Below are 25,898 nucleotides of genomic sequence, written 5' to 3'. Positions count from 1 at the left end.
GTGATGAGAACATAGAGTGCAAGGGATGCCAGATTATCTTCTTTTTCATATGGTGCGTGTTTTAACAAGGGGTAGGGAAGGTAATTTTGGACGACGGAATCTCGATAACTAAGTATTTCAACTGTATGAATAAGCTATGTAATTTTTTTATTAAACCCGTAGTAAACAACCAAAAATAGTTGTGCGAATGAGCCATGTAGTCCATTAAGCCTGTTAAGTTGTAACATGTAAGTAAGCAGTCACTTTGTTTGAGGGATGAGAATAACAAAAAAAATTATAAACTATAGCTAAGAAGGGGTTGTTATTTGCACCCCTCCCCCCATAGGTTTAGGGTGCAGTTTAAGGTATAAGTTCCAATATTAAAAGTCAAAGAAATATGTGTGCAAATTCCAATATTATAAGTCAATATATATGTAAATAGCCTTGAAAATGATGACACCCCTGACTTTTCTTTTTGAATCGTGACACGCATGACTAGAAATGGTTAAATTAAAAGGATCAAAAGATTTAATTTTAACAATATAATAAAAACATATACATACGTAAATATATTGTTTATACAATATAATAAGAATAATCATTTATAATTTTGAATTTAGTAGCATTTTATTTCTTTTCTTATTTATTATATTATTTTCAGTATATTTATAAATCTAACTTAAATAAACAAACAGGTAAGTAATATATTGAAAAACATGATATGTATTTTACTATTGCTATAAAAAGAGAAGTGAAATTTGTATTTCCATTCACAAATAATCATTTCAATATTTTCTCTTTATAATTTGGAAAGACGATTACTCTGAGGTTTTTTCACTTACTATTTTGCGACATATTTTAACTTGCTAGTTTGTAAAATATAGGTTTTTTTTGCATGTATATGTTTAGGAATATGATATTTACACAAACCAAATAACTTACGGTGGTGACGATTTGCATTTTTATCAAAATTCTAATAATGAGGTATTTTCATTTTACTATTTTGTGACATATTTTCACTTACTATGTTTTAATATAGTTTGTAACATAGTTTTTTGCATGTGTATATTTAAGAATATGATTTTTACACAAACAATACAACTCAAGGTGAAAATTTGCATTTTTATCGGCTCGTGTCACATTACATGGGTATATAACTAGTTAATAAATAAAAATGTATTTATGAGTAACGTAAAAGAAATACATTTAGCGAAATAGTTGACTGATTTAAGTACATAAAATTCCTGCCCTTTATATACACACAGCTACCTACACCTAGCCTTTAGGTACCCCCCTACATAATCAATATTTATCTGCAAAAAAATTAATTTATCTTCACAATACGGAAACACAATTACTTTAAATTTAAATAATATAAAATTCTCTTGGGATAAAAAAAAAAGTACAACAAAATTGAATTCAAACTCATACTTGTTCCTTAATTAATAACAAAACTAAAGTAACATACCTAATATTCAATTCATCGCACACATATTTATACACATATATGTTCGTTTCACCTGTTCAAATCGCTCTCCTAACCATTTTTATCCTTGATTGACCCATATGTTGGTACATCTGCAATAAACGAGTTTGTTATATTACATATGTAGCTAAAAAGACAGAAAAATGTCAAATTCAACCAGTTTACCGTTACAATTATAGACCTGACCATTGCATTTGTATATTTATGTTGAATTATTGGTCTTTAACTAGGTTCATCGTGGATATTACGGAAATAGTGACATTTAGGTGAAGAGAAATTGTTTAGAGACCCATTTGAATGAAGAAAATGGTGATTTTTAAGTCAAAAAGTCATACGTGTAGTCACTTTAATTAGATTCATACGTTATTGATGTTTATAGAGACTATAATGAACATTGACGAAAGTTATAAAAAATGGATGAAGTCGTTTTCTGTGGATTATAATAATTTATTTATTGAGTATGAAAAGAAAGTTGGGAGGTTGCTTTATTCCTCGATTACTTATATAAAGAAATGCATAGGATGGATAGGGACTTGCGACTTCATAATTGAATCTATCGATCCACCTCTTCATTTTAATAATTCATTTATTTATTATTATTATTATTATTATTATTATATTCTTACAAAAAATTTAAAAGATCAAGAAGGAGCAAGGGGTAAAAAAGTCATTATTTATAAAGCAAGTTATAGGTGCTATAAAATTCACATCGTCCCTATTTTCATTCAACGCCTTGATAAAATTACAAGATTCCATTCAACTCACACATCTTAAACTAATTCCAATTTTACCCCCCAAGCTCCCAATTTAAAATAAAAAACACTTAAAAAAATTACTTTGGTAATTAAAATAAACAAAAAACCCAAGCTTTTGGGTCTTAGTTTTTCCAACTCACCAACTCAGCAATTTCTTTTTCCTTCTGAGTCAACTCGCTCCACATCATCGGAGCTTCCAAGCCGACGTGGTGATCAGCGGTCGAGTATGCCAACCCAACATCAAACAACCGTTGTTTTCCTCCACTCTGTAGCCGTCGCCGCCGGCGAACAGAGCCAACAACATACTAGCTTGCTTGTAAGCGTTGGAACCCAGATGAACCGCTTCAAACCCAGACGACTCGAATCGGGTTTTCCATTGAGTCAACGTCTGGTGCCGTTCAACTCGGTCTGGTCCTTCACACGCAACCACGTTACAGATCTGCTTTCCCAAATACACCTCAGACATAATCTTATCTTGATTACTCGCCGCCGCAATACCACCACCGTCCACACCTCCGCCGCCGTTGCCGCTGCTCTCAAGCGAGTCAAAAAGGGTGGAATAGTAATGTAAAGACTCGGTGAACCGCTCTAAGAATACCGGTCCGTTATGATTAGCTTCTTGCTCCACCACCGTTAAAATCTCCGGCTTCATCTCCTTCACCGCCGACAAAACCTTCTCGACGGCCCCCGGTCTGGCCAACAATTGATGCAACTCAAAAACCGAGTTAACTGCAACAACTTCTCCTTCTCTTAAATCAAGCATCGCCGGTTCAAGATCAGCCAGGCTTTCAGCAAGAAAACCCCTGTACTCAAACTCCACATGAATTGTATCAGCCAATTGAGCCAATTTCCAACCCACCTCCTGCAAATGATCCGTATTATCACCTGAAGGTGGACCAATTCCGGTTAACCGAAACGTAGGCGGACCACCGGGTCTAAGAGCCAAAGCTTGCATCAAAGCCGGCCACTGCATACCTTGTTTCATGCTAAAATCGATCACATGAACCCGCTTCTTACCTGCAAAAGCTTCTAATATGGCTTGATTTGCTGTAAAATGGGCGAATTTGAGGTAAGGGCAAGTTTCGTAAAAGTGCATCTGAAGAAGATCTTGGAACGCCGGCGAATCTTGTGGCGTTTTATGGCATAGCCGATAAATTCTCCGAGCAAGGGCTTCGGCAAAATACGTCGCGACTTTCCTCATGGCGCCGGCTTGAGACACGGCTAAAATTCCAGCTTGTTTCACCAAGGTCTCTGCGACTTTGAGGTCGTCTTGCTGGACGGCTTCGGCGCAAGCCATCAGAGTGTGAACAAGTCGGATCCCGTTTTCCTGTGAATCGACGAGGACTATCGGGTTCGGCTGGTACGAGGAGGAAGCTCCAGATGATGGAGACGAGGGTTTTTGTTTTTTGGTCGGAGGGTAAATCGCGTTTCCAGGGATCGCTTGAAGATCATCCACGAATCCAGAAGAGGAGTCGACAGCCAACGAGGTTACAGCGGTGGTTCCGGTGGGAGTAACACCATTGACAAATGAATCATCGAGCGGTTGAACGGTGGGGTTAAGCTCGCAAATCATGGACTCAAGCCACGACGATAGATCGGAAGGGTTATAATGAACAGAATCGGAGGCGAGCTGAGACAACCCATCATCGTTACCCAAAACCCCCTCAAGATGCTCGATCTTTTGCGCGACATCAGCCATATCAGACGACTTAACTTTGTAACCAAGAACCGCTAACAACTCATCAACGCCGGCATCTTGTTCTTCATCCCACATCTTAGATTTCCCGGTGACCTCCGACCTCAAATCCGAAAACCCAGCACCACTACTACCACTACCACTACCAGCAGCAGCTGAAATGGAACTGGCGCCATTAAAGAAAGTGTAATTCTGTTGTGGGTAATCTCGTTTCATATTTGTTTTGAATCAAATCAAGGTCTGTGTATCTTAAATTCTGCGATTGGGGATGAAGAAAAGGGCTAAGGATTAACAAATAGTGAATGGATGAAGAATCTGAGCATTGGTGATTGGGTGAAAGGTTGCGAGTGGGAGTGATTTGTGAAAGAGAAAGAGAAAGAGAAAGAGGGAGAGAGATGATAGGTGGAAGCATAAAAATAGTACAGCGAATACAAGTGGTGTGGAGATGAAGGAAGGAAGGCTCGTGAGGGGTGGGCGCGACCCCCAATGGACCAACAGGCGGACAACACAACACAACACAACCCCAACACACCTCAACCCCCAATCTTCATCGGAATATATTACTACTACTCACTCCTCGCTACTCGTACCCATATACAAATTAAATCGAGTCTAGGTTAAAATACGGTCCTTGTAATAAGTTTGATTTGGGTAAGCCGATATAAAAGTCGTTTAACGGAGTACACAACATATTTATAAGTCATCAACTTTATAACGGTAGCTTTTATAAGAATATATTTTATAAATCTTATGTATAATATAAGTTAAATAATTATTATATTGAATATAAAAGTTAATAAAATATCTATACTATATTATAAAGTATTTGACAAAAACTYTTAAAAATCATTTTTTATGCATRAAGTACTGTATACTGATGCATATTACTTAAAATTCAAGATTACAAGTAAATTATTCATAAGTACAACTTATTGAAGCTTCATGTTTGAATTCGTGTAACTAACTTCGGATAAACATCTTATTTTAAAATATAAAAAATCTAAAATATAATTAGGATAATTATCGAGTTATAACAAAATAATTAATTATTATCTTTATAAAATAATTATATTATTAAACCAAATATAAATTACTTCGTTATTGAACCTAAATTAAATTATAATAAAAAATTACACAAAATTTATGAATTTTAAATAGTTAATTTGATACTAATATCGATATATTTTTGTCTAATTTTAATGATATCTTCAGATTTATATTTTATTCAAAAATAAAAACATTATCGTTTTTTTTTCAAAATTACATAAAACCATATTATAACATCGACTAAGATAAATAATAAAATGAAATATTAAAATCAAGATGTATCTCGCTGCATTGCGCGAGTACCCTTCTAGTATAAAAAATAATAATAAATTGTCATTTCATATCAAACCTCGAGGTAAAAACCAAGTTCAATTGCATCTCTAATGCAAGATTCTTGTAAGTTAAAAGTTAAATGACTTGTACAACAATTATTGTGAAGAGTTCTTATAAGAATCTCACGTCTTTTGAGTTTTTAGACAAAAAACCTTGATTCTTATCATGAAGTTGGTGTTAAATAACATTTTCTATTATATGTTTAATAATTTATGAATATTGAAAAAAATATAGGAGACCCACAAAAAAGAGGTTCTTAAGAGCATCTTCAATGGATGTTAATTATAAGAACCTATTTTTTACACTTTTTACTGTTAACACATCTCCAACTCATCAAATTAAGAAAACTCTTTTAAAAGTTGATAATGATGGTTCTTATAAGAATCTCTTTTTTTTACGGGTCTTGTGGATTCTTTCAACATCAAAATTATTATATTAATAATTATAAATCAAAAAAATAAAATAAGTAAAATATCATAAACTTCATGGTGAAAACCAATGTTTTTATTCAAACACATTTTCATAATGGTACAAGCTACTGCATTTTTTGCTAACAAGAACCTTGCATTAGAAATGCTCTTATATGAACTATCATTGTGGGTTTTTATCTGAGTTCTTAATTTGATGAGATTGAATTGAGGTGGCAACAAAAAAAAATGTTCTTATAAGAACCTCCATTATAGATGCTAAAAACTCTCTACAATATTGATTTTTTACTTATAAGAACCTTGCATTGGAGATCTCTTAAAACATCTCCGGTAGTAGGTTTTATACGTAAAGAAGTATAGTTTTATGAGTGATTATCATTATACGTGAGTTCTTAATTACACATTTTTAAATTTCTTGCACAAAAACTTTGGTTCTAACGTTTAATTTTGTATGAAACATTATTTCATTTGTTTTTAATTGGTTTAAAAAGATATATACTCACAAAAAAAAAATTGTAAGCCACTCGGTTATAGATTTAATAAGAATCTTGATTTAATTAGTCGATAATTGTGGCAAAAAAAATACAAATATAAACAAATACTGATATAGATGTTACTTCTGTCAACGACATTGTTTAGTTTCTATAATTAACTTTTCATCAAATGTTTCATTATTACGTACAATTTTAACTAAAAGCATTAGAATTTGTAACCCAAAATGAAATAATCATTATTAACGAAAAGTTTGAATTAAATTCTACCAGATAAAAAAAGTTACATTTATTTATGTACATATAGATGTTAAAATAACAGTTTGTATTCTAGTTTTGGAACATTGATTTAAATGTATAATGAGTTAAAAGATGTGATATCAGATATTTAACTAACAATTAAGCAAAATTGCTTTATTTAATGATGTGATAATAAATTAGAATTTCCAAACATGGTATGAAAATAAAAAAAACATGGTGTCATTTTTACTATGAATATCCCAATTCCTAAACATGGTTTTTTTGCCCTAAACATGTTGTACAACATTGGAATCACAAAGTACAATACCACATCATAACCTTATATTGTATTCTTGAATTATCAATAAAACCCCATAATTTTTTATTTCCTTTTTTTCACCAAAAATAAAGTGGTTATAGTGTTTAATTAAATGATGAGTACCATAGACTTCAACTTTGATCATGTGATGTATGGGAGAAAACAAGCTTGATCAATAATTGCACTTTCGACAACATGGTTTGTTTTATCATTTTTTTATTAAAAAAAATCAGTATTATGTATCTGTGAAAGTATTTGTGTATGATATATTTTAAACGATTCAACTCTTGTATGCATTTTGCACTCATGGTTAAATGTTCTTGTATTCAACAGAAAGTTACTGGTGAGCTGATATGATATAGAGCGACAAAAATAAACGTGTTATCAACTTGCGTCAAGTTTTTATGACCTTTTCCATGGTTGTGACAGTGAATCTGGGTGTAGTTGGGAAAACGTCATATATGAAATTGGCATGTCCATCATGAGATGTCATTTTGAGTTAAAGTTGATGGCACAATAGTCATTTATGGATTCAACATGCTTTGCTCCTTTTTCGTACAAAACGGGTGTTTGTGTGTTTGTGCCAACTATAATCATCTACCAGGGATGTTATAGGTAATGTGTCATGACAAATTCTAAACAATCGACGAAATGTACCACTGGTTCAGGATTCTTGGATCTTGTTCACAACATATTGCGAGCCACTGAAGAAGATGATGAAAGTGGTGTCGACTTCATTCATTAAATATCGGTGGTTGGCTCACATGTGTTATGTAATGAAAAAACGAGTACACATGGATTAGTCGTGGGCGTCTATTTTTGGTCAAACATATTGAATGGAAGTGTCATTATTCCTATTAATTTGACCATCATAGAAATGCCGATAACATACTGTTATTCTGACTTTAATTCACCTTTATTTATGTTTTCACTTACCCTTCTTCGTGATTGGTTGATTTTCCTGTCCATGAAAGGGTATTCGCATTCCCCTCCCTCGTAACTTTTGTTTATTCAAAATGTAGGTCCTTCAATACCAATAGTACAGTGTGCACCATTAACTACACCTCTCATTTTAGCTGGCCATTTTGTGTTGTTATTATATTATCTCTCAGAAAAATAAACATGTAGCTCTAATTATGTGAACACAAGTTGGCCAAAAACACAATCACACAACCATATACAATATTCAAAATGAACCGTAATTCCTCATGGGATTGAATATTAGTGGATCTCAAAAACGAATATGAAATCGTAAACATGCTTATGGTATAAATCAGAAATAAACTTAACGTTATAGAAAGATACTTCAAACCAAATGAGATTAATAGAATAATGAAATTACAATATCATGAATTTAAAAGGAATCTTGAAATTCAGTTTGTAAATATGATATGATATGATAAAAATTGGAGTGGAGTGGTGTGGTTATGAATCATGATAGAAGGAAATAAATGGGAAATGAAGGCAGGTTGCCCCACCAAGCATTAGTATGGTAGTACTACCACTACCATTACCATTACCATTACCATTACCACTCCTAGTTGCTGTTTTTGTTTGGATGAATAATTGTACTCTTTCCCTCCTAAAATACTCATCTTATTTCTTTTAACAAATATTTTATAACTCTTATTTTTAAAAATACCTTAAATAATTATGATATATATATAGAGAGAGAGATTTTGAATCACATGAGACCAGTTTGATTTTGTGAGACCATTTTTTTATACTTGAAACTTCATAGATAAACGTTGTGAAGGTAACCTTCGCAGTGTTTTTCCTGTGAAGGTTTGGTTTTTTTACCTTCACAGCGTTTTGCTGTAAAGTTTTAAATGTAAAAAAGTGGTCTCATGGGTCTTAAAAAGCAGGTTGGTCTCACGTGAACCCAACCCTATATATAGGAGGTTTATTTTGCAAACCACGTTATTTGTACAAACTACAAACCTCATTCAACCAATCATAATTGTGGAGGATGTTAATTATAGATATTATCGTCTTCATTATATTAATTTTAGAAAAATACACGAAACAGTTTCATTAAAATTTCATAACCATATATGAAACAACTTTATCAAAAAAAATATATTATATGAAACAATTTCATAAGATAAAACAATGAAATCGACGGACGAAGATGGTTAGCACGGTTTGTACAAATATGAGTGGTTTATACAAATGGTACCTCATGACTCGCGGATGAATTAAAGACAAAAAAAAAATCACTTTTCACACAGGTCTGCAAATGGCACCTCCACAAGTGGATGAAAATTGAACTTTTAAATTTATTTTTTGTGATTTAGCTCCTCCGCAAGTTAGGGAGGTACCACTTGTTGAGTTGGTGATATTCTTTGCCGAGATAAATGGTAAGAGATGAATTTGATCCTTGAAAATGACTATTTTTATAAATTTCTTAAAGAAATATTATCTATATTTTCTATTAAGAATCACATATTAGATTTAGGAGTTTTACGCCAAGAATCACATGTGTTGATTTACGAAAAGGAAATCCACATTAATCTCTAAGGTGCTCTGTCATAACTCATATCAAATCTTAAAAGTAAATTATCTAAGCATCCTATGATTTGTCTAGATTTATTTTTAATGTCACTGAATATTGCTTAACGTTTCTTTCTGGAAAAGATTTCCAAAATAATGTAACCTAAATCTTTTTTCGTTCTTTTTTTAAGGTTACAAAATTGTTTTAGAACTCTACTAATACCATTTTACAAAGAAATGAAATCCGGATACAAATTGTCAAATTACTTTTCTTTTTGCCGGTCCCATATATATATATATATATATATTCATATAATATTAATATCGATATAAAAATATAAGAAAAACCATTAAAATGTTATTTCATACAAAATTAATGGCAAAAAATGGGTGACCTACAAGTCAAAATTTGTGTAATTTTCTAGAATAAAGGATTAAAAGTCCAAATTTATATAAAAAAATCAAATTATATCTAACTCCAACAGTTGTATCTAAATAATTTCTACTATTAACTATATTACTAAAATATTAAATAAATTTATTAAAATATTATTTATCTTTCGTAAACATATATTTTCAATCGCTCTTATTGATGGAATATAATTAAAGTATTATTTTTATCTATCATATAGTTTTTCAGAAAGCTATCAAAATTTGAAGATTTTCACTCTATATTTTCTTTACTCTAATTTAGTATATGTTTTAGTGTAACTGTTGGATCAAAAAATACTAAATCTTTATTTTAATATAATTGTAGGAGATGCTTTTAATAATAATATTGATATGGTTGTTTTTTTGGCTTATAATTAAGAAGTGCCAATGAAGATGATTTTTTCCTTATAAGAATCTATAATTAGAGAGAGTATAATATTAACTCGAATTATTTTTATAATTTATCATTTTTTATAATTTAAATGTTAATTTGAAAATAAAAAAGAAATGGTTTAAAAAAATGAATTATAGACCTGCAAGAGAACAAGCATGCATGTTGGAGTTGTACCTTGAGCTACAGTTGTTTATAGATAAGTTGCATGTGACGATTGCAGGTCCATCATAAGACTGAAAGACCCCAACTGACCTGACGCATAATCAACACCAGCTAGTCCCACCATGTGATTCCAACACGTGTCATACCGGACCCACCCTTCCAATCAAATGAAACTGCAGCTAATTTTCTATTTCCAAACCCTACATCTACAAATATTAATTTACCTCCCTTACATCCATACATACATACATCCATCCATCCATCCATCCATGAGATGTACACATGTGACATGTCACATATACAAACACATATTATAAAAATAATTTCACGAATTTGATTTTAAGTTACTATTCATTGTTACACGGTTTTTTCCATATGTGTGTGTATGTTTTTATATGAAATGTGCGGTTAGATAAACGGGTTGTGTCATTTGCTTGAGAAAATGAAATGGAATGGAAGTAATAATGCATCGAGTTGTGGTATTGCAACCATCCTATCTTACCGAACCTGCAACAATTTAAATCTTGAGTTTTCAAAGCTAATTTACATATATTATGTAAGATGTTCCCGTTTTATTTACAGGGTTAAATGCATGAAATAACAACTTACTTTCATAAAATTTCTTATTATATCATTCTACTTTTGTTTTTCTTTATTACAACAATGTATTTTCAAATTATTTTTTATTAAGACATTGTATTTTAAAAAATCTACCGATAATAGCAATGGGTAACCTGTTACCTTTTAAACCGGTTAACCCTTTGACTTTTTTTGTTTGTGTGGCTTTAATGAGGCGATGTGGATGCCACATCATTTTGATGACTTAACTAAAATTAAAATAAAAACTTATTTCAAATTATTATTAGTGATTTTCATTTTTCATTGCTATTATCTAAAAAAAATTCAATTTTTTTTACTTTTTCTTATTAAGTTGCATTCAAATTAAATATTCTTAGAATAAAATATTTATTAAATAAATATGAAACATTATTTTCGAGATATATTTTGTTTGTAAAAAAAGTAATTTTTCCTATTTTATGTTGTTCAAATAACTACATATCTTTTAAAGTCTCTTTAAAATATTAACGAAATAAATTGTTATCTATATTTTTTTAATATTGTTATATTAATAAATAATTCAAAAAAGTCTAATTAATTTAATATATTTATACGTCAAGTAAAAAGTTTTTGAACAAATATAATATATTATTTAAAAGATAATATTTTTTGGTAAAAAAAATGAACAATTCTTATTTTTTTTTTTCAAAAACACATATTTTTTAAAAATGTTAGCGAGATAAAGTTGTTTTCTACTAGTTTTATTGATATTGATATATTAATGAATAATTTAGAATTTTTTTTAATTCATTTAATACATTTATTAAATAACATATAAAATATCTAAATATTAAAATTAAAAATATAGTGTTTAATAAGAACTATTAGATGCCATAATAAAATAATTTTGAAAGTACAATGATATGGCAAGAAAGTCACATCACTATAGTACATGTGGACAGCCTACGTGGACAATGAGGTGGCATGAAAACCTAGTATAATGGGTAAATTTAAATCAAAAGGTTACTCAATGTTATAATGTGTAAATTTTTCAAAGTACATTGTCCTCATAAAAAATAGTTTTAAAGTACATTGTTGTAATAAGAAAAACTGAAAGTACAATGCTATAATAAATAAATTTATGAAAGTAGATTGCTATTTTGTGCATTTTGCCCTTATTTATATTTTAATTTTCGTCTCCGTTAATACATGGCATTTTATGATTTCAGCCTTAGCATGTGCTAAAATAAATTTCGAGTAAATGGGATAAGATAGACATTATTAGACATAGTTGCAATAGGACATTTCATTATAACAAGAATGACAATAGAATTCAAGGACTTTTTGGTTCAGACAGAGAACTAAAATGGAAATGAAAATGAAAACGGTGATGAACTTTCACTTCCTCCTCAATTTATTTTTAAATGAAAATATGTGTCTTGTAGTGAAATGGGCACATTATGTTATATAAAATCAAACAGTTTTTTTTTTAATATATTTTTCATTCCGATTAATTTTTACTTAATACTTCTAACCAAACACCCTCTTTATATTTCAGACACCAAAACCAGTTATTCCCTTAAATGTATATTAAATAATAATAATAATGATGATGATGATGATGATGATGATGTATTAATGCATGTTAAATCTTAGTACATTGAGAATTTAATGTATGAACAATTAAAATATTAATATTAATATTTATATTTAGGAATATTTAAATGCCGGCTTTGTATCCTATGACTAACATAACATGCCAACTTAATTAATATTTATTATTGGATTAGTGGATGAATTATTGTCAAATAAATCACATCGAAAGGGTTTAATAATTCGATTTAATTTTGGACTCAAAGAATTATTTTGCCGATCTTGAGGACGACAATTTTGTGGATATATGTATTCATTTATTTATTATTTGCTTCTTGTTAAAAAAAATAATAATTTGAATGAGTTATAAAAATAAATGTTAGACAAACCAAATTAAATATAAATATCATGCCGACCAATCTGTAAAGAATACATATGCGTGTAATATTTCACATCGATTGTGAGAAGACTAAGATTGTCTTGTAATGGAATATATACCTTATATGTTAGATGCGTTTTAAAACCATGAGTTTGAGTGTAGACAAAGCGGACAATATCTGGTACAGTTGGTCTGAGGTGTTATAAATGGTATTAGAGTTGGGAATCGGACTATTGTACCAACGAGGATGTTGGGCTACGAAAATGGTGGATTGTAAGCTTCTACATCGGTTTGAGAGGGGAATAAAGATTGTTTTATAAGGAACTAGATACCTCATTTATCAAATATGTTTTAGAACCCTGAGTCCAGATGTAAACAAACTCGTTTGTATCTGATAGGATTAACCTAAGATGTTATAATGCGATTTGAGCATTTTCTATAATTGTAAACCGCATTGCATATGCCTCCAACAACCAAAAAAGCCCACACCCCCATTTGGTTTATGCACTTTGCAGTTATATACCTAATGCATTTCAACTGTAATATTTATAAAAATAAGAATTTAAAGTGAATTCAACATCTACATGTATGTACAATAAAAAGTTTTAAGAGCATTTCTAACGGCTTCTCTAAAATAGAGATAATCAAGAAAATAGGGATTTTTGCTCCTAACAACTTCCCTAAAATTATCTCTAAAATAGAAAAAGTAGGAAATAGAATGGGTTTTTTTTCAAAATATGGAGAACACCCAAAAAATGATTACAAAGTGAGACCACCGACAAAAAACTTTGAAAATAAATATTTAGAGAGTGAAATAATATTTTAATAGATAAATGAAATATTTCAATATTATAATCAATGTTGAATTCTTCAAAATTGGAAATCCGTTAAAGATGAATGTAACTTTTTGGGAGATTTTGACTTTTGATTCTTCATTTTGGAGAAATTTTAAGGAACTTGTTGGAGATACTCAAATATGTCTCAAATACGTGGTAAAAAGTCGTCGAAAACAAACTAAAAATACGTAAAATAATTATAGTTAAAAAAATCCAATCGGAAAGAAAAATAAAAAATATCCATACCAAGTCGACTGTATTTCCAATGCACCATTGTACCTGATTGTTCTCCATAACAAGTGGGTTGTTTTCATGGACCATATCAACATACCTTTAATTATTTATAAATGTTATTATATTTATTTTATTTTCATAATATGTAATGTGAAGCGATTTGAACAAGAATTTAAATTTCCTAGTTCAAAACCGCAAATCATATTACATAGTGTGATTTAATACAAATATAAATGTGTTTGCATCAACACATAAATTTCAAAGCTTTCTTTTTATCATTGAAAACTATATAAAAATTTGTTGGAAATACTGTAATCTTACATCAATAGGACAATATGACCATTGAAATAGGATACACACACAAATATCTATGTCAACATGCAATACGCAACATGATTGAACCAAACAAACAATACTATTTTCGGTGCATCTCGTTTTGATACATTTCATCTTAATGTGCATCCAATGGTGAAGATTATTTCTTACATTTCTCATCTTAACTTTCATTCTCACCAGAACCTAACCCATATATATATATATATATATATATATATATATATATATATATATATATATATATATATATATATATAGGTTCACGTAAGATCAAAGGTTTTTCGTGAGACCCGTAAAACTAATTTATGTTCATTGATCAACTTTATAAGCTAATGATCTAATGATCTAAAGCTGCACGATGACAATTTTGTGATTATTGAGAAGTCTCGTGGTTGTGATTATGAATGTTCAAATTTGAGATCTAATCCAAGGGTTAAGAAATAGTCTTACGGGTCTCACGAAAAACCTTTGGTCTTACATGATCTCAAATATATATATATATATATATATAAAGTTTGCTAAATGAATCTTTTTTAGGTCAAATGAGTCATTAATGTTAAATATGAAAAACTTATTTAAAGAGTAGAAAAAAAGATTGATTCAAAATGAGTGGAAAGATGTTAGTTGTGGCGTGGGAAGTGTTTGATGTGGACAAGGCACTTCTCACTCAAAATGGAATAATGGGGTTCACTTTTCAGGGTCAGGGGTTTCACCTGAAAAGGAAAAAAAACATAAATCAATAAAACCAGACTTCACACACATCAACTTCAATTTCTACTCATCCTTTTATTTTATTTTTATTCCATTAATCCGTAATTTGGGTCTTCAAATATGCTTCTCTAGATCCAATCTTGTATTAGAAATATGCAAGAAAACTGTTTGTGAATCAAGGTTATACTTCATTGGTAACCCAGATATTGTTAGGCCAATGACCCTCTCATAACACAAACATCTTAAAACACCATTCAAATAATTAAATTTCAAGACAAACATCTCTTTATTGGTTGTCTGCTTTATGCTTATGTTCCCCAACTGTAATTGCATTCTCAATGAATTATTGAAGCTAAGATTATATATGGCAGCAGAAGAATCTTGAAAGAAAAGACTCCCACACCAACCAACCTCAATGGACCATCAAAACCAGCTGACCCATCTCCACCCCCTACCCCATCCTTGATGTGAAATGCATTCATAATGCCATAAACTTTTAAAAGACAACTAACTCTCTGACTAGACCACCCCATGTGCTCCAAATGCAATTTTCCTTCGACACCAATATTTCATCAGAGGACATATCGTGTAAAAATAGGAGTTAAAAAGGTGAAAAGCATAGTAGTTTTGGACCTTTTAATCAATTTTAGTTTTAAACCAACCCATGAATTACGTTTCTGAAAGGAATTGATCCGGTATTTTTCATTAGTGTTGATATAGTGGAACTCTTCAATTATGATTGATCCAAAAGTGGAGATCCCTTCTTACCCTTCTCATCATGACTCACATTCTCACCGGGACCCGATTGTATTCCATTCCAACCCCTTCTATTTTACAAAGTAACCACCTTTCAAAATAGATGTTGGTATGCGGACCGGACAGGTAAGAGAGGAAGGCAGGAGAAAGAAGTGTTTAATTCGACGATAATCTACCAATCTTGTCTCGATTCTCCTTACTTTTGTTCTGCCTATTTCGGTGGGACAGAAAAAAATGCATGTTTGTCCCACTAATGTCATGTCGCAATATAATTTAACGCCAAATGTGGTGTTTGTACATCCTGCCAATACTATCACGAGTTCCAAACGCAAGGCTTGAAGCGCCTACAATATCATTAAGTCGTTGCTTTCTGAGTTAGTTCGCCCATAAAATAATTTGTTGGGATGTTCTTGTGCACAAATCTTTAGTGCTCATTCAGGTCCAAACAAAAAGATGAGGGAAACAAAATTTTCAGGCATGCCGCCTTTTACGAATCTGATCCTATGATTTTACTTGCATAATGAACAATCATTACCAGATTTCTGTGAACGTTTGTCGTTTCAGATATTGAAGGAACCCAACGAGTCTGATCTGCGGAAGCATAACAAATGAAAACATGTCAGAAGCTTCAAGGTAGGATATCGACAGATAAGTAATGGAAGAGCTAAATATACCTTCTAGCAGCATACTTATTATGTTTCATCTATTAATGAGTGCAACTGTTGTCGGAAAGTTGGGATGCTGGTCGCATTAACAGCCATGACTAAACCCATAGATCGATAATCCTTCAGCTGCAAGAGAAGATGCTAAAATTTTAAATAAAAGTTGACTGCAAATGCAGTGATAGTCTTGATGAATCATGGTCATAACATGTGAGATTTGGGAAAGAAACAATTTTGGAGACTAAGCACATACAAATACTACACCACCGGAAACAACTGAGAAAAAGAAGAAAACAGGAAAAGGAAAATTGCAGCCACACATTTTATGCGACAAAAAAGAGACGCCTGCCCACGTCCTAAACGCAAGATCCACCAACTACGAGAATTAGCAGGTTAATCTGGATTTAATTTTCAAACAGCAAAATATGATGGAACCGAAATAAACTTGCCTCATTGGTGGTGACCTGCTGAGTGCGCAAGGGAAAGCAGAAGGACCATGCACTGAGCTGAAACATTTGACAAACAATCAGAATTCTGATTTAAAGAACAATGACGTTCTAAAAAACAGAGAGGAGGAGAGGGGTACATTATGAAATATTTCGTCTTCTGGCTTCAAGTAGATTATGGCTTCTTCACTTGAGCTACTTCCCTTCTTTTTCTGGTCTCCATTCTTATGCTAAAGGTTCAAAGAGAAAAAAAAAGAAAAAAAAGATGAGTATAGTCTAACTGTAAACCAAAAGAAACACTCGTTACAATCAGCGAAAGTGAGGTTACCTTACCTTATAGATTTTACTGACCAATAGATAATATTTGAAGCAGAACGACTTCCTAAGCTCCTTTGTTGGCTTCCAAAAACAAAAACAAGAATACATGAGTTTCCTAAAGAAGATAAAATGAGGTTTTATTTCAGGAAGGATGAAAAGGTAAAGATTAATAGAGAAAACGTTGATTAAGCTCTTCAATTCCTATAACATCTAATCTAACCTCATCTTCTGTAGCCCAGGAGATCTCGTCAAAGAGACCATCATACATTGGTGGTAAAAGCTGCGGAGGAAGATTTACGACACGTTGTGAAATCAGAAGACCGACATCTACTGCTTGCTCTCCTAAATATGATCTCAAATTATCTTTTATTTCTGTGTCTTGGCACATTGTGAGTAGGAACTCTTTCAGTTCCATCATACACTTAAAGTCCTGGATAAGAAAACAACATCAGCTATATGCAATTAAAAAAAATTAAGATTCTTGGAGGCTGCTTGTTACAACCAACGGTTGAATGCCGTAAATTAACCTTCACCTTATATCTCTGCAAGTTAAGAGCTGTAACAAATCCATAAACTCCATTGTCTTCGTCGTCTTCGATCTTGATAACAGTTCCTACAGTGGTCTGCTGCAATATCAAGTCGACAAGGCCACTCAGATCCCACTCTTTATTATCAAGGTAGGTCTGCATCAGGACCTTCACTCCATGGAAATCATCGGGTTTTGGGTCAAAGAAGGCAAAATCAGCTTGAACAACTCCCTTCAAAACTCAACAAACTGAAATAAATATAATTGTAATAGAATGTATGCATAAAGATTTCAATTTGCTAGGCACTTAGGCTCACTATATAGTTACCTCAATGTCATCTTCTGAAGAAAAATCCTCATCTTCAGAAGAAGAATGTGACTCTTCTCTCTTTGCTTGTGTAGTATCATGTTTCTCCTTGCTGCTACCTATAAGCAAGAATCAGAATTCAGCTTTCACAATCCGTGTGAACCAGAAAGTAAGATTTTAGTGATCAATACAATATGCCAGTACAACAGCATACAAAAATACCATTGAACTTGGGGGGAACTTTTCTGTGTACTGGAGAATTCACACTCTGCTGCTTGACCTTGCGAGCAGAGGTAACTAAGGCCATAGAACGAGCCAAACGAGAGAAGGCAGGCTGGGGCTTCTTTAACTGGCCTCTTCTTGTTGGCTTCCGTGGCATTATGATTGTATGGCAACCTAAAAAACTTCAGAAAGATTATGGTAACTTGAGTCAGTGCTAAATATGGAAACCAAAGCATATTAATATACTATTTACTATTGCAAAAAGTGGTTAAAAATGCAGAGTAGTCAAAGGGTCACTAAAGCAATTGAAACTGAACAGCCTAAGTGGCCTAGCCGAGGAAACGTACACATGGTGATATAAAGCCTACCCAGTGTTATCAGTGTCACCATTACCTGATTTGTAATTTGTTGCGGTTTAAAGTGCGTGTACATGTGTGTGTTAAGCATAAGTTAGCGCTACATGGTTCGTGGGATTAGTCTCATTGGATACAGATCTTGCTATGTGATGTTTTAGTATAATACTTTTAGAGACAAAACTAACTAGTGAAAAGTTGAAAAGACAACTTGCTCCTAAATGCACATAGAATAAGGTTTCAAGATATGATATAGCATAATATAGTAAGCTCATGCGCTCAATCTAAACTAAATCTATAGTGATGAAATGAATGAGCAACAAAAGGTGATTTGTTTACCACACTACAAGGCACTGTACTAGCTTAATCAAACTAAAGAAAACTATTTTAGAAAATGGAAAACCTGTCTGGTTTCTGAAAACAAAATCTGAAATGAAAATAATATGCCACAGATGGTAGCCGTGAAACACTATGGGCAGCATCCAAAGACAGCCAGACATGTAAATAGAGCCTCTACATTTCTTGTGAGTATAAGAAGCATGCCAATCAAGATAACAATAGAGACAAAACTAACCAGCAAAAGAATTGAATGATAACTTGTTCCAAAATGCACACAGACAGCAATCTACTACTTCAAAATATAATAGAGCATAGTACATCTGCTTATGAACTAAGTCTAAACTGAATCTATGAAAATCAAGTACAGTATGCAACAAAAGATGCATGTCTTTGCCAACCTACAAGGCACCACATTAGGTTAGTTGTGTTAGAGAATGGAACTCCTTTTTCTGCGTGAACAGACACACCTATCCTTAAAGCCTTCCGATGATTGGTTCATTGTTTCTTCGTGTTTTCACTACCATTACCCGTGTTCTGAAAGATAAGGAATTGTGCACACTGCACACCGGTTTGTTTTAGTGCACACAGATATGCTCGAGGGGTTTTAAACTTTTAATCACAATAGTAGTGCTTGTTTGACATATTATTTTTTTCCAGTACTCTAACGACTTATTTTGAAGGTTTTATTAATTCAAGTTGATTGTACTGAAATAAAGGTTGAAGCTGCTCCTAGTCCATGCTCAACTTTTGTATTGTGTTTTAATTTTGATCTTTTATTTTTATTAAATACATCATAACATGTCAGAAAATCAAGTGACAATACATATACATAGCAAGAACAGCAGATACACAGAAACATCATTACAGATGTTATTACAAATATATTAGCACAGACAGTGATCTGTTAAGACAGATCATATCATCATACAAATATACACAGCACAAACAAAACTGAAACTTGATATATTCTCAACCTTGAAGTGAAGGGACTAGTCCATGTGGCATAAGGTGTAAAAGTCAAAACAGTGATGAGGATATCTAGATTGAAATTGAAAGCGGAACATACCTCCCAATGCAGAAGACCGATGTAGTTCCACTTCAAGTGTATATCTGCAATAAAAAAACTTAAGCTAACTTGATCTAGGATTTGTTTACATCCCATAGAGGTTTAGTGAGAAAAAAAAAATCTATAAGATCAGGTTGGACAAAAGGAGCAAGGAAATCCAACAAAAGGTAACAACTCTAATAGGATTAATTGTGTATAAATTTCATTAACATCAAATTAACTATAAGCAGTTGAACGAGTTTCAGTGACATTACAGAAACCTTCTTTTTTTTCTTTTTTCATTTTCTTTTTGGATCTTCTCTTTTTTCTCAAACCAAATCCCCCACGCATGTAACAACCGTACATACATATACAACCAACACAACACACNGGGGGGGGGGGGGGGGAATTAAATCACAAACATGTTCACCGGTGAAATACCAACAAAGACAAGAGTATGTGGCAGTGGCACAGGTAGAGCTGTAAACGAACCGATGGCAGGAAGTTCATAAATAAATGAACGAACATGAATATATTTTTTTGTTCATTTAGTTAAATGAAGAACATGAACAATGGTCCCCGTTCGTTCATGTATGTTCGGTAACGTTCGTTTACGTCATTTATATGTATAAATATATTTATAAATTATGAATTAAATGTAAAATCATTAATTAAATTAAATTTAAGAATTCTTTTTTATCCCTTCTAAGTTTACCCGACTTTCATTTGATTTTCATTTTGTAATGTAATTTTTGAGGAACGAAATGATGAGTAATGTCCGTCCGTTTATGTTCAATTGTGTTCGTTCGTTTATGTTCGTTCAGCATCTTAACAAAAGAACATAAACGAACACTAACAAGCACATTTTCTTAATGAATGAACATGAACACAAAAAAATATTCGTTTAACATTCATGTTCATTCGGTTAAGTTAAACCTACGAGTTCATGTTCATTCAGTTCGTTTACAGCCCTAGGCACAGGTATGCTCACATAGATGCTAACCTATTTAGCCTTCTTTTCTTGTTTCACTCGAATGTTCCACAAAATGCATTTTTATAACCTAGGAGTATATTTGTGATATCCTGGTCTGGATATATGCTGCAGGAACACTTGAGACATTCCATGCTTCAGTAAGGAATATAGTTAAGAATCTCTAGACATTTGCTAAATTCTTATGGATCATCAACCATATATAGCGGAATGTCATTTACATGCAAATCCTTCCTCTCATCTTATTTGTGGTTATGTAAACTAGATTACAAGTACGTATAAACTTCCTCTTATCTCATCAGATCCCTGATGGAATTAACCCCATAGACTTCTCAGGTCAACTAAACTATCACTCTTCACTCTTCACTCTTCAGTTCCTCAACTGGAGTATACCCAAGCCTTTGGAAGTGATCAACAGTATAAAAAAAAAGGTTGTATCTTGTGAGTACAGAAATGCTAATGTAAAACATCATACATCACAATAAAAACACTGTATAATCATAAAAATTGTAATAGCCATACCATATGCCTTCAAACAAAACCCTAATTCCATAAATCAAACAAATTAAAAGGTAATAATCGTAATATACCGCAACCAAAATGAAAATAGAAAGAGTGATGAAGAATTGGGGCAATTTTCTATACGAAGGCTAATTTAAATATTAAAACCGGATATGTTCATGGTAAATGCACTTACGGATTAGATAGCGATTGGAGTGGCCAAAGAAGGTGTAGAAAATACAAGCGGCTGGGGGCAGAGGATGTCACAATGATGGACCGCCCGTCTCCGGCAGTGGAGCTAGAGGCGGCGTTTTGCAGGGATATAAGAGCGCAGTCGGAAAATGAGGGAAAGGGTGTGTGTGGTATGTCGTAAATTCGGTCAAAGTTGAATTATGAATGTTACACAAACCACCCCTTGAGTTATGATATCGATAAAATAACAGATGGGAGCCGATCCTATTAGGAGAATTAGATGTCGTTTGACGTTTATAAAACACTTATCCAGATAAGTAATTATAAACGGGTCGTTTATTAAACACTTACTTAGTAAGTGTTTATCGGTAAAATTTAACATTGTTATTTACTTATCAGGTAAGATTTTAGTCCACCAAAACGACATAGTATGCAACAATTTACCCGGTAAGCACTTACCGTGGTAAGAGTCGTCACCCTCATCTACCGGGTAACACTCATGGTCCTTGTCTCGCTCTTACCGAGTAAGATTATTGGTATTTACCATATTCATCCAGTGAAGTAATGTGACTTAGTAATTATTCACCCGGATAAGTGTTTAGTAAACGGCTCCTAAGTCATATTACTTCACCGGTTGAATATGGTAAGGACTAATAATCTTACTCGGTAAGAGTGAGACAAGAACCATGAGTCTTACCCGGTAAGTGAGGGTGAAGACTCTTACTAAGGTAAACGCTTACCGGGTAAATTGTTGAATACTATGTTGTTTTGGTAGACTAAAATATTACATGATAAATAAATAATAATGTTAAATTTTATCCGTAAACACTTACCGGATAAATGTTTGGTAAAGGGCCCGCACATCCTGCAATTCATTTACATTTTCAATTGTATCATATCAACTTTTATAATTGTTTTTTATACACTTGTAATTCATCTATACATTCAAAAGTGATTCCCACTATAATCTTTATTAACTATTTTATAACACTAATTTCAGATAAATAGTTGATATGTAATATAATAATCTAATATAATTATTTTATTTATTTTATAATTTGTTGTTTTAAATTTAATACATATTTTTTAAAGTTATATCAAAACACAAAATTTATTGAATTAAAAATGTTGTATATAAATAGAAATAAAACATTACATTGATATTATTAATTTACTGTTTAAATTAATTTAGTTATATTTTATTTATATATTTTTTTTAATAACATATATACATAAATAGAATATTTTCATATAAGAATAATTAATGTAATTAATAAATATATTAGTATTATTAATTTATAAAATTCATTGTTTGATACAAAAATTAATTTATTAAAATAATTAGGAAAAAGAAAAAAAACGGAGAAGAGGTTGATGGCCTAGGTGGCTTTCAATGTCATTGTAAATTTTGCAATTGTTTTTTTATATAGCAGCTACAATTATGACAAAACGTTATTTACAATTTCATTTGCAAGGCCCTTGCGGGTAGTCTTATAACCAAATGAAAAAATAAAAAGAAAATATTGGTATTACTGTAATACATCTTTTCTCTTGTTTTTATCTTTGATATTTCTTCAAAGACTTGAGTAAGCTCAACTGATTGATAAAAAAAATTCATCTTAATTAACTTTTCTTTGAATCTATACCATGTTATAAAAAAATTTGACAAAAACTCTTAAAAACACGTTTTTTATGCATGAAGTACTGTTTATTGATGCATATTACTTAAAATTCAAGATTATGAGTAAATTGTGCGTAAGAACAACTTATTAAAGCTTCATGTTTGAATTTGTGTAACTAACTGCAGATAAACATAATCAAATAGATGATAAACATCTCATTTTAAAATATTAAAATATTAAAATATAATTATGATGATTATTGAGTTCTAATAAAATAATTAATTATTATATTTATAAAAAATTATATTATTAAACCAAATATCTAATTATTGAGTTCTAACCCGTCCTATACCGGATTGCGTAACAAATTTATCTATCATAAATGTTTGAACATGTTGACTTAGATGAACTAGACAAGTCTCTATGTGTGCATTTTTTCTTTGTCCAACATGAAACCTTTTGTCCCTAATATGCATATTACAGTCAACTTGTAAAGCTCGGTGAGTTCATGGTTTACGTGGGTAAAAATCATTTCGCATCATACATATCAACCTGTAAACTCCATACCAAATAGTATGCATTTTCTGAAAAAACATGCAACACCGAAAGAAGAGAGATCTCATAAACTGTCTATCGGGTATGGGTCATTTAGTCACTGACATTCATTGAATTGTTGGACCTGCACCTGTCTGGGCACTTATTGCGGGCTCGTGCCATTTGTCGTGTGACACCCTGGTCAAATGTCCACTTGTTAAAACTGATCATAAAACTCCCATATGAAAGAACATGATAGAGTTATTTAGAAACAAAATAAATACATAGCATGCAACTAATCAAAAAATAACATACATGTAAAATATATTGTATAATGTATGTAAACTGAAACATCATACATACGTACACATCACCACACAAATCATATGATGCTCGAAAATAAATTTGTACGTAAACATGCATCCCATTGTAAGTCTCATGAAGACTCACTTGCCCGTGTAGATCGGCTACTGATAGCTCTTGACCGAAGATTATACATTTCGTATCATAATATATAACCAATGACTTAACTTCTTCAAAAGTCAACAATAGTCAAACTCAACCCCGACCTTAAGTCAAACCCCAAAATCGAGCCTGTTAACATCTCAAGTATCACCAGTTGATATCATCTTTAAAATATTTATGTGTCAAATAAGCTAAAAATCGGCTCTTGGTCAACCTCGACTAACTTTAGTCAAACCCCAAGTCTAAATCTTGTCGACATCCCAAAACGTCAAAATAATCTTTTTATAATCTTATAAGTCCATCTTTCTAAATTAAAGCGTCTCAGTAAATATTTAACTCAAACTATGATATTTTACTCCCATTATTTAGTTATCAAAATAATTTAATAAATCTCTAAATTTTATACTTGATAATGACTCTTGATATCAATTTATCGTTTTAGTAACTATAAGAAAACATATGCTCCGCATTGGAACGTCTCAATGATATTTAACTAAAATACGACGCTTAGAATCCATCCCTTAAATTTAAATAAACAACATTATAAACACCTCTTTATGATATAATTAATTAATTAAATTCAATATTCTAAAATAAATGAATATATTAATTAAACAATAATTTTAAGTAATATACTAATTAACTTAGCAAGTAAACTAAATAATTAATATAATATAAATAATTATATCCTAATTAACCTAAGCCCGAAATAATCGTTGTTGGACCTTATTTAACAAATCTGATATGGCCCAAACAATAACCAAACATCCAGAAGAAACATCCGAACAAAAATTGGCCCAAAGAAAAGCATCCCTATGCATCCAGCCCGGTCTCGTCGGCCTAGTCGTGCCTTAGTGTCGGCCAGAACGCGTCTTGGCGCCGGCCACGGCCAACAATGGCTGTTGGCATTTTTCACCTATTCTCACTTGTTTTTCGATCGTTTTTAGTGTTTGTTTTTACAAAACTTCTAGAAAATCATTGTCCTTAACCATATGAATAAAAATCAACGAACACCATCAAGTATCGAGTCTCATTTGCTAATTTTAAGATTAGGTTCGAAAATCACTCGAAAAATTAAAAATCGAACCTCCAAAACTAAAATTTGAGATATAAAACTATTAAGGTTCGATAGAGAACCTGAAAAAGTTGTTAACCATATAAAGAACTCAAAAATTGGTTGAGTGTTTTACCTCCAATAGTCAATATATAGAGCTTTTTTCAAATTCGAACTTCAACCTCCGATTTCTCTATCAAAACTCGACGAAATACTGATTTTCTTGAAGCAAAAGTGTAGAGGAAATGTTGGCTACATAACATCTGAAACTTTTTTGTCTTAATTAATGAAAATTCGAATCAATAGGAAGCTTTAAAGAAGTTGTTTTCAAATCCCGGCCAAACATTTTCTTTCATTTTTAGGCCGATTGAGTAAAAACTCTTTTTTTTTACTTCTCACTTTCATTAAATGATATGATTGGCCCTTTTCACGTTTTTCTTCACATTTTTTTGTCCAAGTTTCATTTTTATCTTTTCCCCATTTTTTTCATATTTATTTATCGACATCCTTTTAGGGTGTCACGATCATACTCGGTCCCATACTGGTTTTGTCCCGTTTGGGACCGTGTCGGGCTAGTCCCAAGTTGGTCCCAGTCCCGGTCCTCCGCTGGTCCCAGGTCGGGCCCATTTGGCCATCTCTAGACTCACCGATATGCACCTCCTT

The 25,898-nt window shown here is 31.9% G+C and overlaps 2 protein-coding genes across 7 annotated transcripts; both read right to left on the bottom strand.

Moving 5' to 3' along the window:
* Positions 1-1,394: 1,394 nt before the first annotated feature.
* On the bottom strand, positions 1,395-4,568 carry LOC112525566 (DELLA protein GAI1-like). The gene is made up of 2 exons (XM_025135746.1): positions 2,361-4,568; positions 1,395-1,557 (listed from the first exon to the last, which is right to left on the bottom strand). Exon 1 carries the CDS (start codon positions 4,130-4,132, stop codon positions 2,405-2,407), a length of 1,728 nt encoding a protein of 575 aa, XP_024991514.1. The 5' UTR covers positions 4,133-4,568; the 3' UTR covers positions 1,395-1,557; positions 2,361-2,404.
* Positions 4,569-15,967: 11,399 nt separating this feature from the next.
* LOC112525836 (protein BCCIP homolog) lies at positions 15,968-21,694 on the bottom strand. Of its 6 annotated transcripts, none has more exons than XM_025136123.1 (11): positions 21,565-21,694; positions 19,898-19,941; positions 18,140-18,321; positions 17,939-18,036; positions 17,618-17,842; positions 17,305-17,514; positions 17,100-17,165; positions 16,907-16,996; positions 16,770-16,826; positions 16,333-16,449; positions 16,069-16,249 (listed from the first exon to the last, which is right to left on the bottom strand). In XM_025136123.1, the coding sequence occupies exons 3-10, from the start codon at positions 18,294-18,296 to the stop codon at positions 16,351-16,353; spliced, it is 1,002 nt and encodes a 333-aa protein (XP_024991891.1). In that variant the 5' UTR covers positions 18,297-18,321; positions 19,898-19,941; positions 21,565-21,694; the 3' UTR covers positions 16,069-16,249; positions 16,333-16,350. The 6 variants fall into 6 exon arrangements, with proteins under 6 accessions (XP_024991889.1, XP_024991891.1, XP_024991892.1 ...); XM_025136124.1 differs by having other exon boundaries at positions 18,140-18,313; positions 21,565-21,679; XM_025136121.1 differs by lacking the exons at positions 19,898-19,941; positions 21,565-21,694 and adding an exon at positions 18,896-19,882 and having other exon boundaries at positions 15,968-16,249; positions 18,140-18,313.
* Positions 21,695-25,898: the final 4,204 nt, after the last annotated feature.

Source organism: Cynara cardunculus (assembly GCF_001531365.2).
Source record: "Cynara cardunculus var. scolymus isolate 2C chromosome LG 13, CcrdV1, whole genome shotgun sequence".
Lineage (NCBI taxonomy): Eukaryota > Viridiplantae > Streptophyta > Magnoliopsida > Asterales > Asteraceae > Cynara > Cynara cardunculus.
Note: the sequence above shows the minus strand (reverse complement) of the source record. Positions and strands in the feature narration are given on the sequence as shown.

Coding starts and splice junctions, on each gene's coding strand:
- LOC112525566 (XM_025135746.1), bottom strand. CDS start 4,132: ATGAAACGAGATTACCCACAACAGAATTACACTTTCTTTAATGGCGCC.
- LOC112525836 (XM_025136121.1), bottom strand. CDS start 18,992: ATGTCTGGCTGTCTTTGGATGCTGCCCATAGTGTTTCACGGCTACCAT. Junction 18,314..18,895: donor TGTTTTCAGAAACCAGACAG/GTTTTCCATTTT, acceptor GAAGTTTTTTAG/GTTGCCATACAATCATAATG. Junction 16,997..17,099: donor TGGTCAGTAAAATCTATAAG/GTAAGGTAACCT, acceptor TTGAACCTTTAG/CATAAGAATGGAGACCAGAA.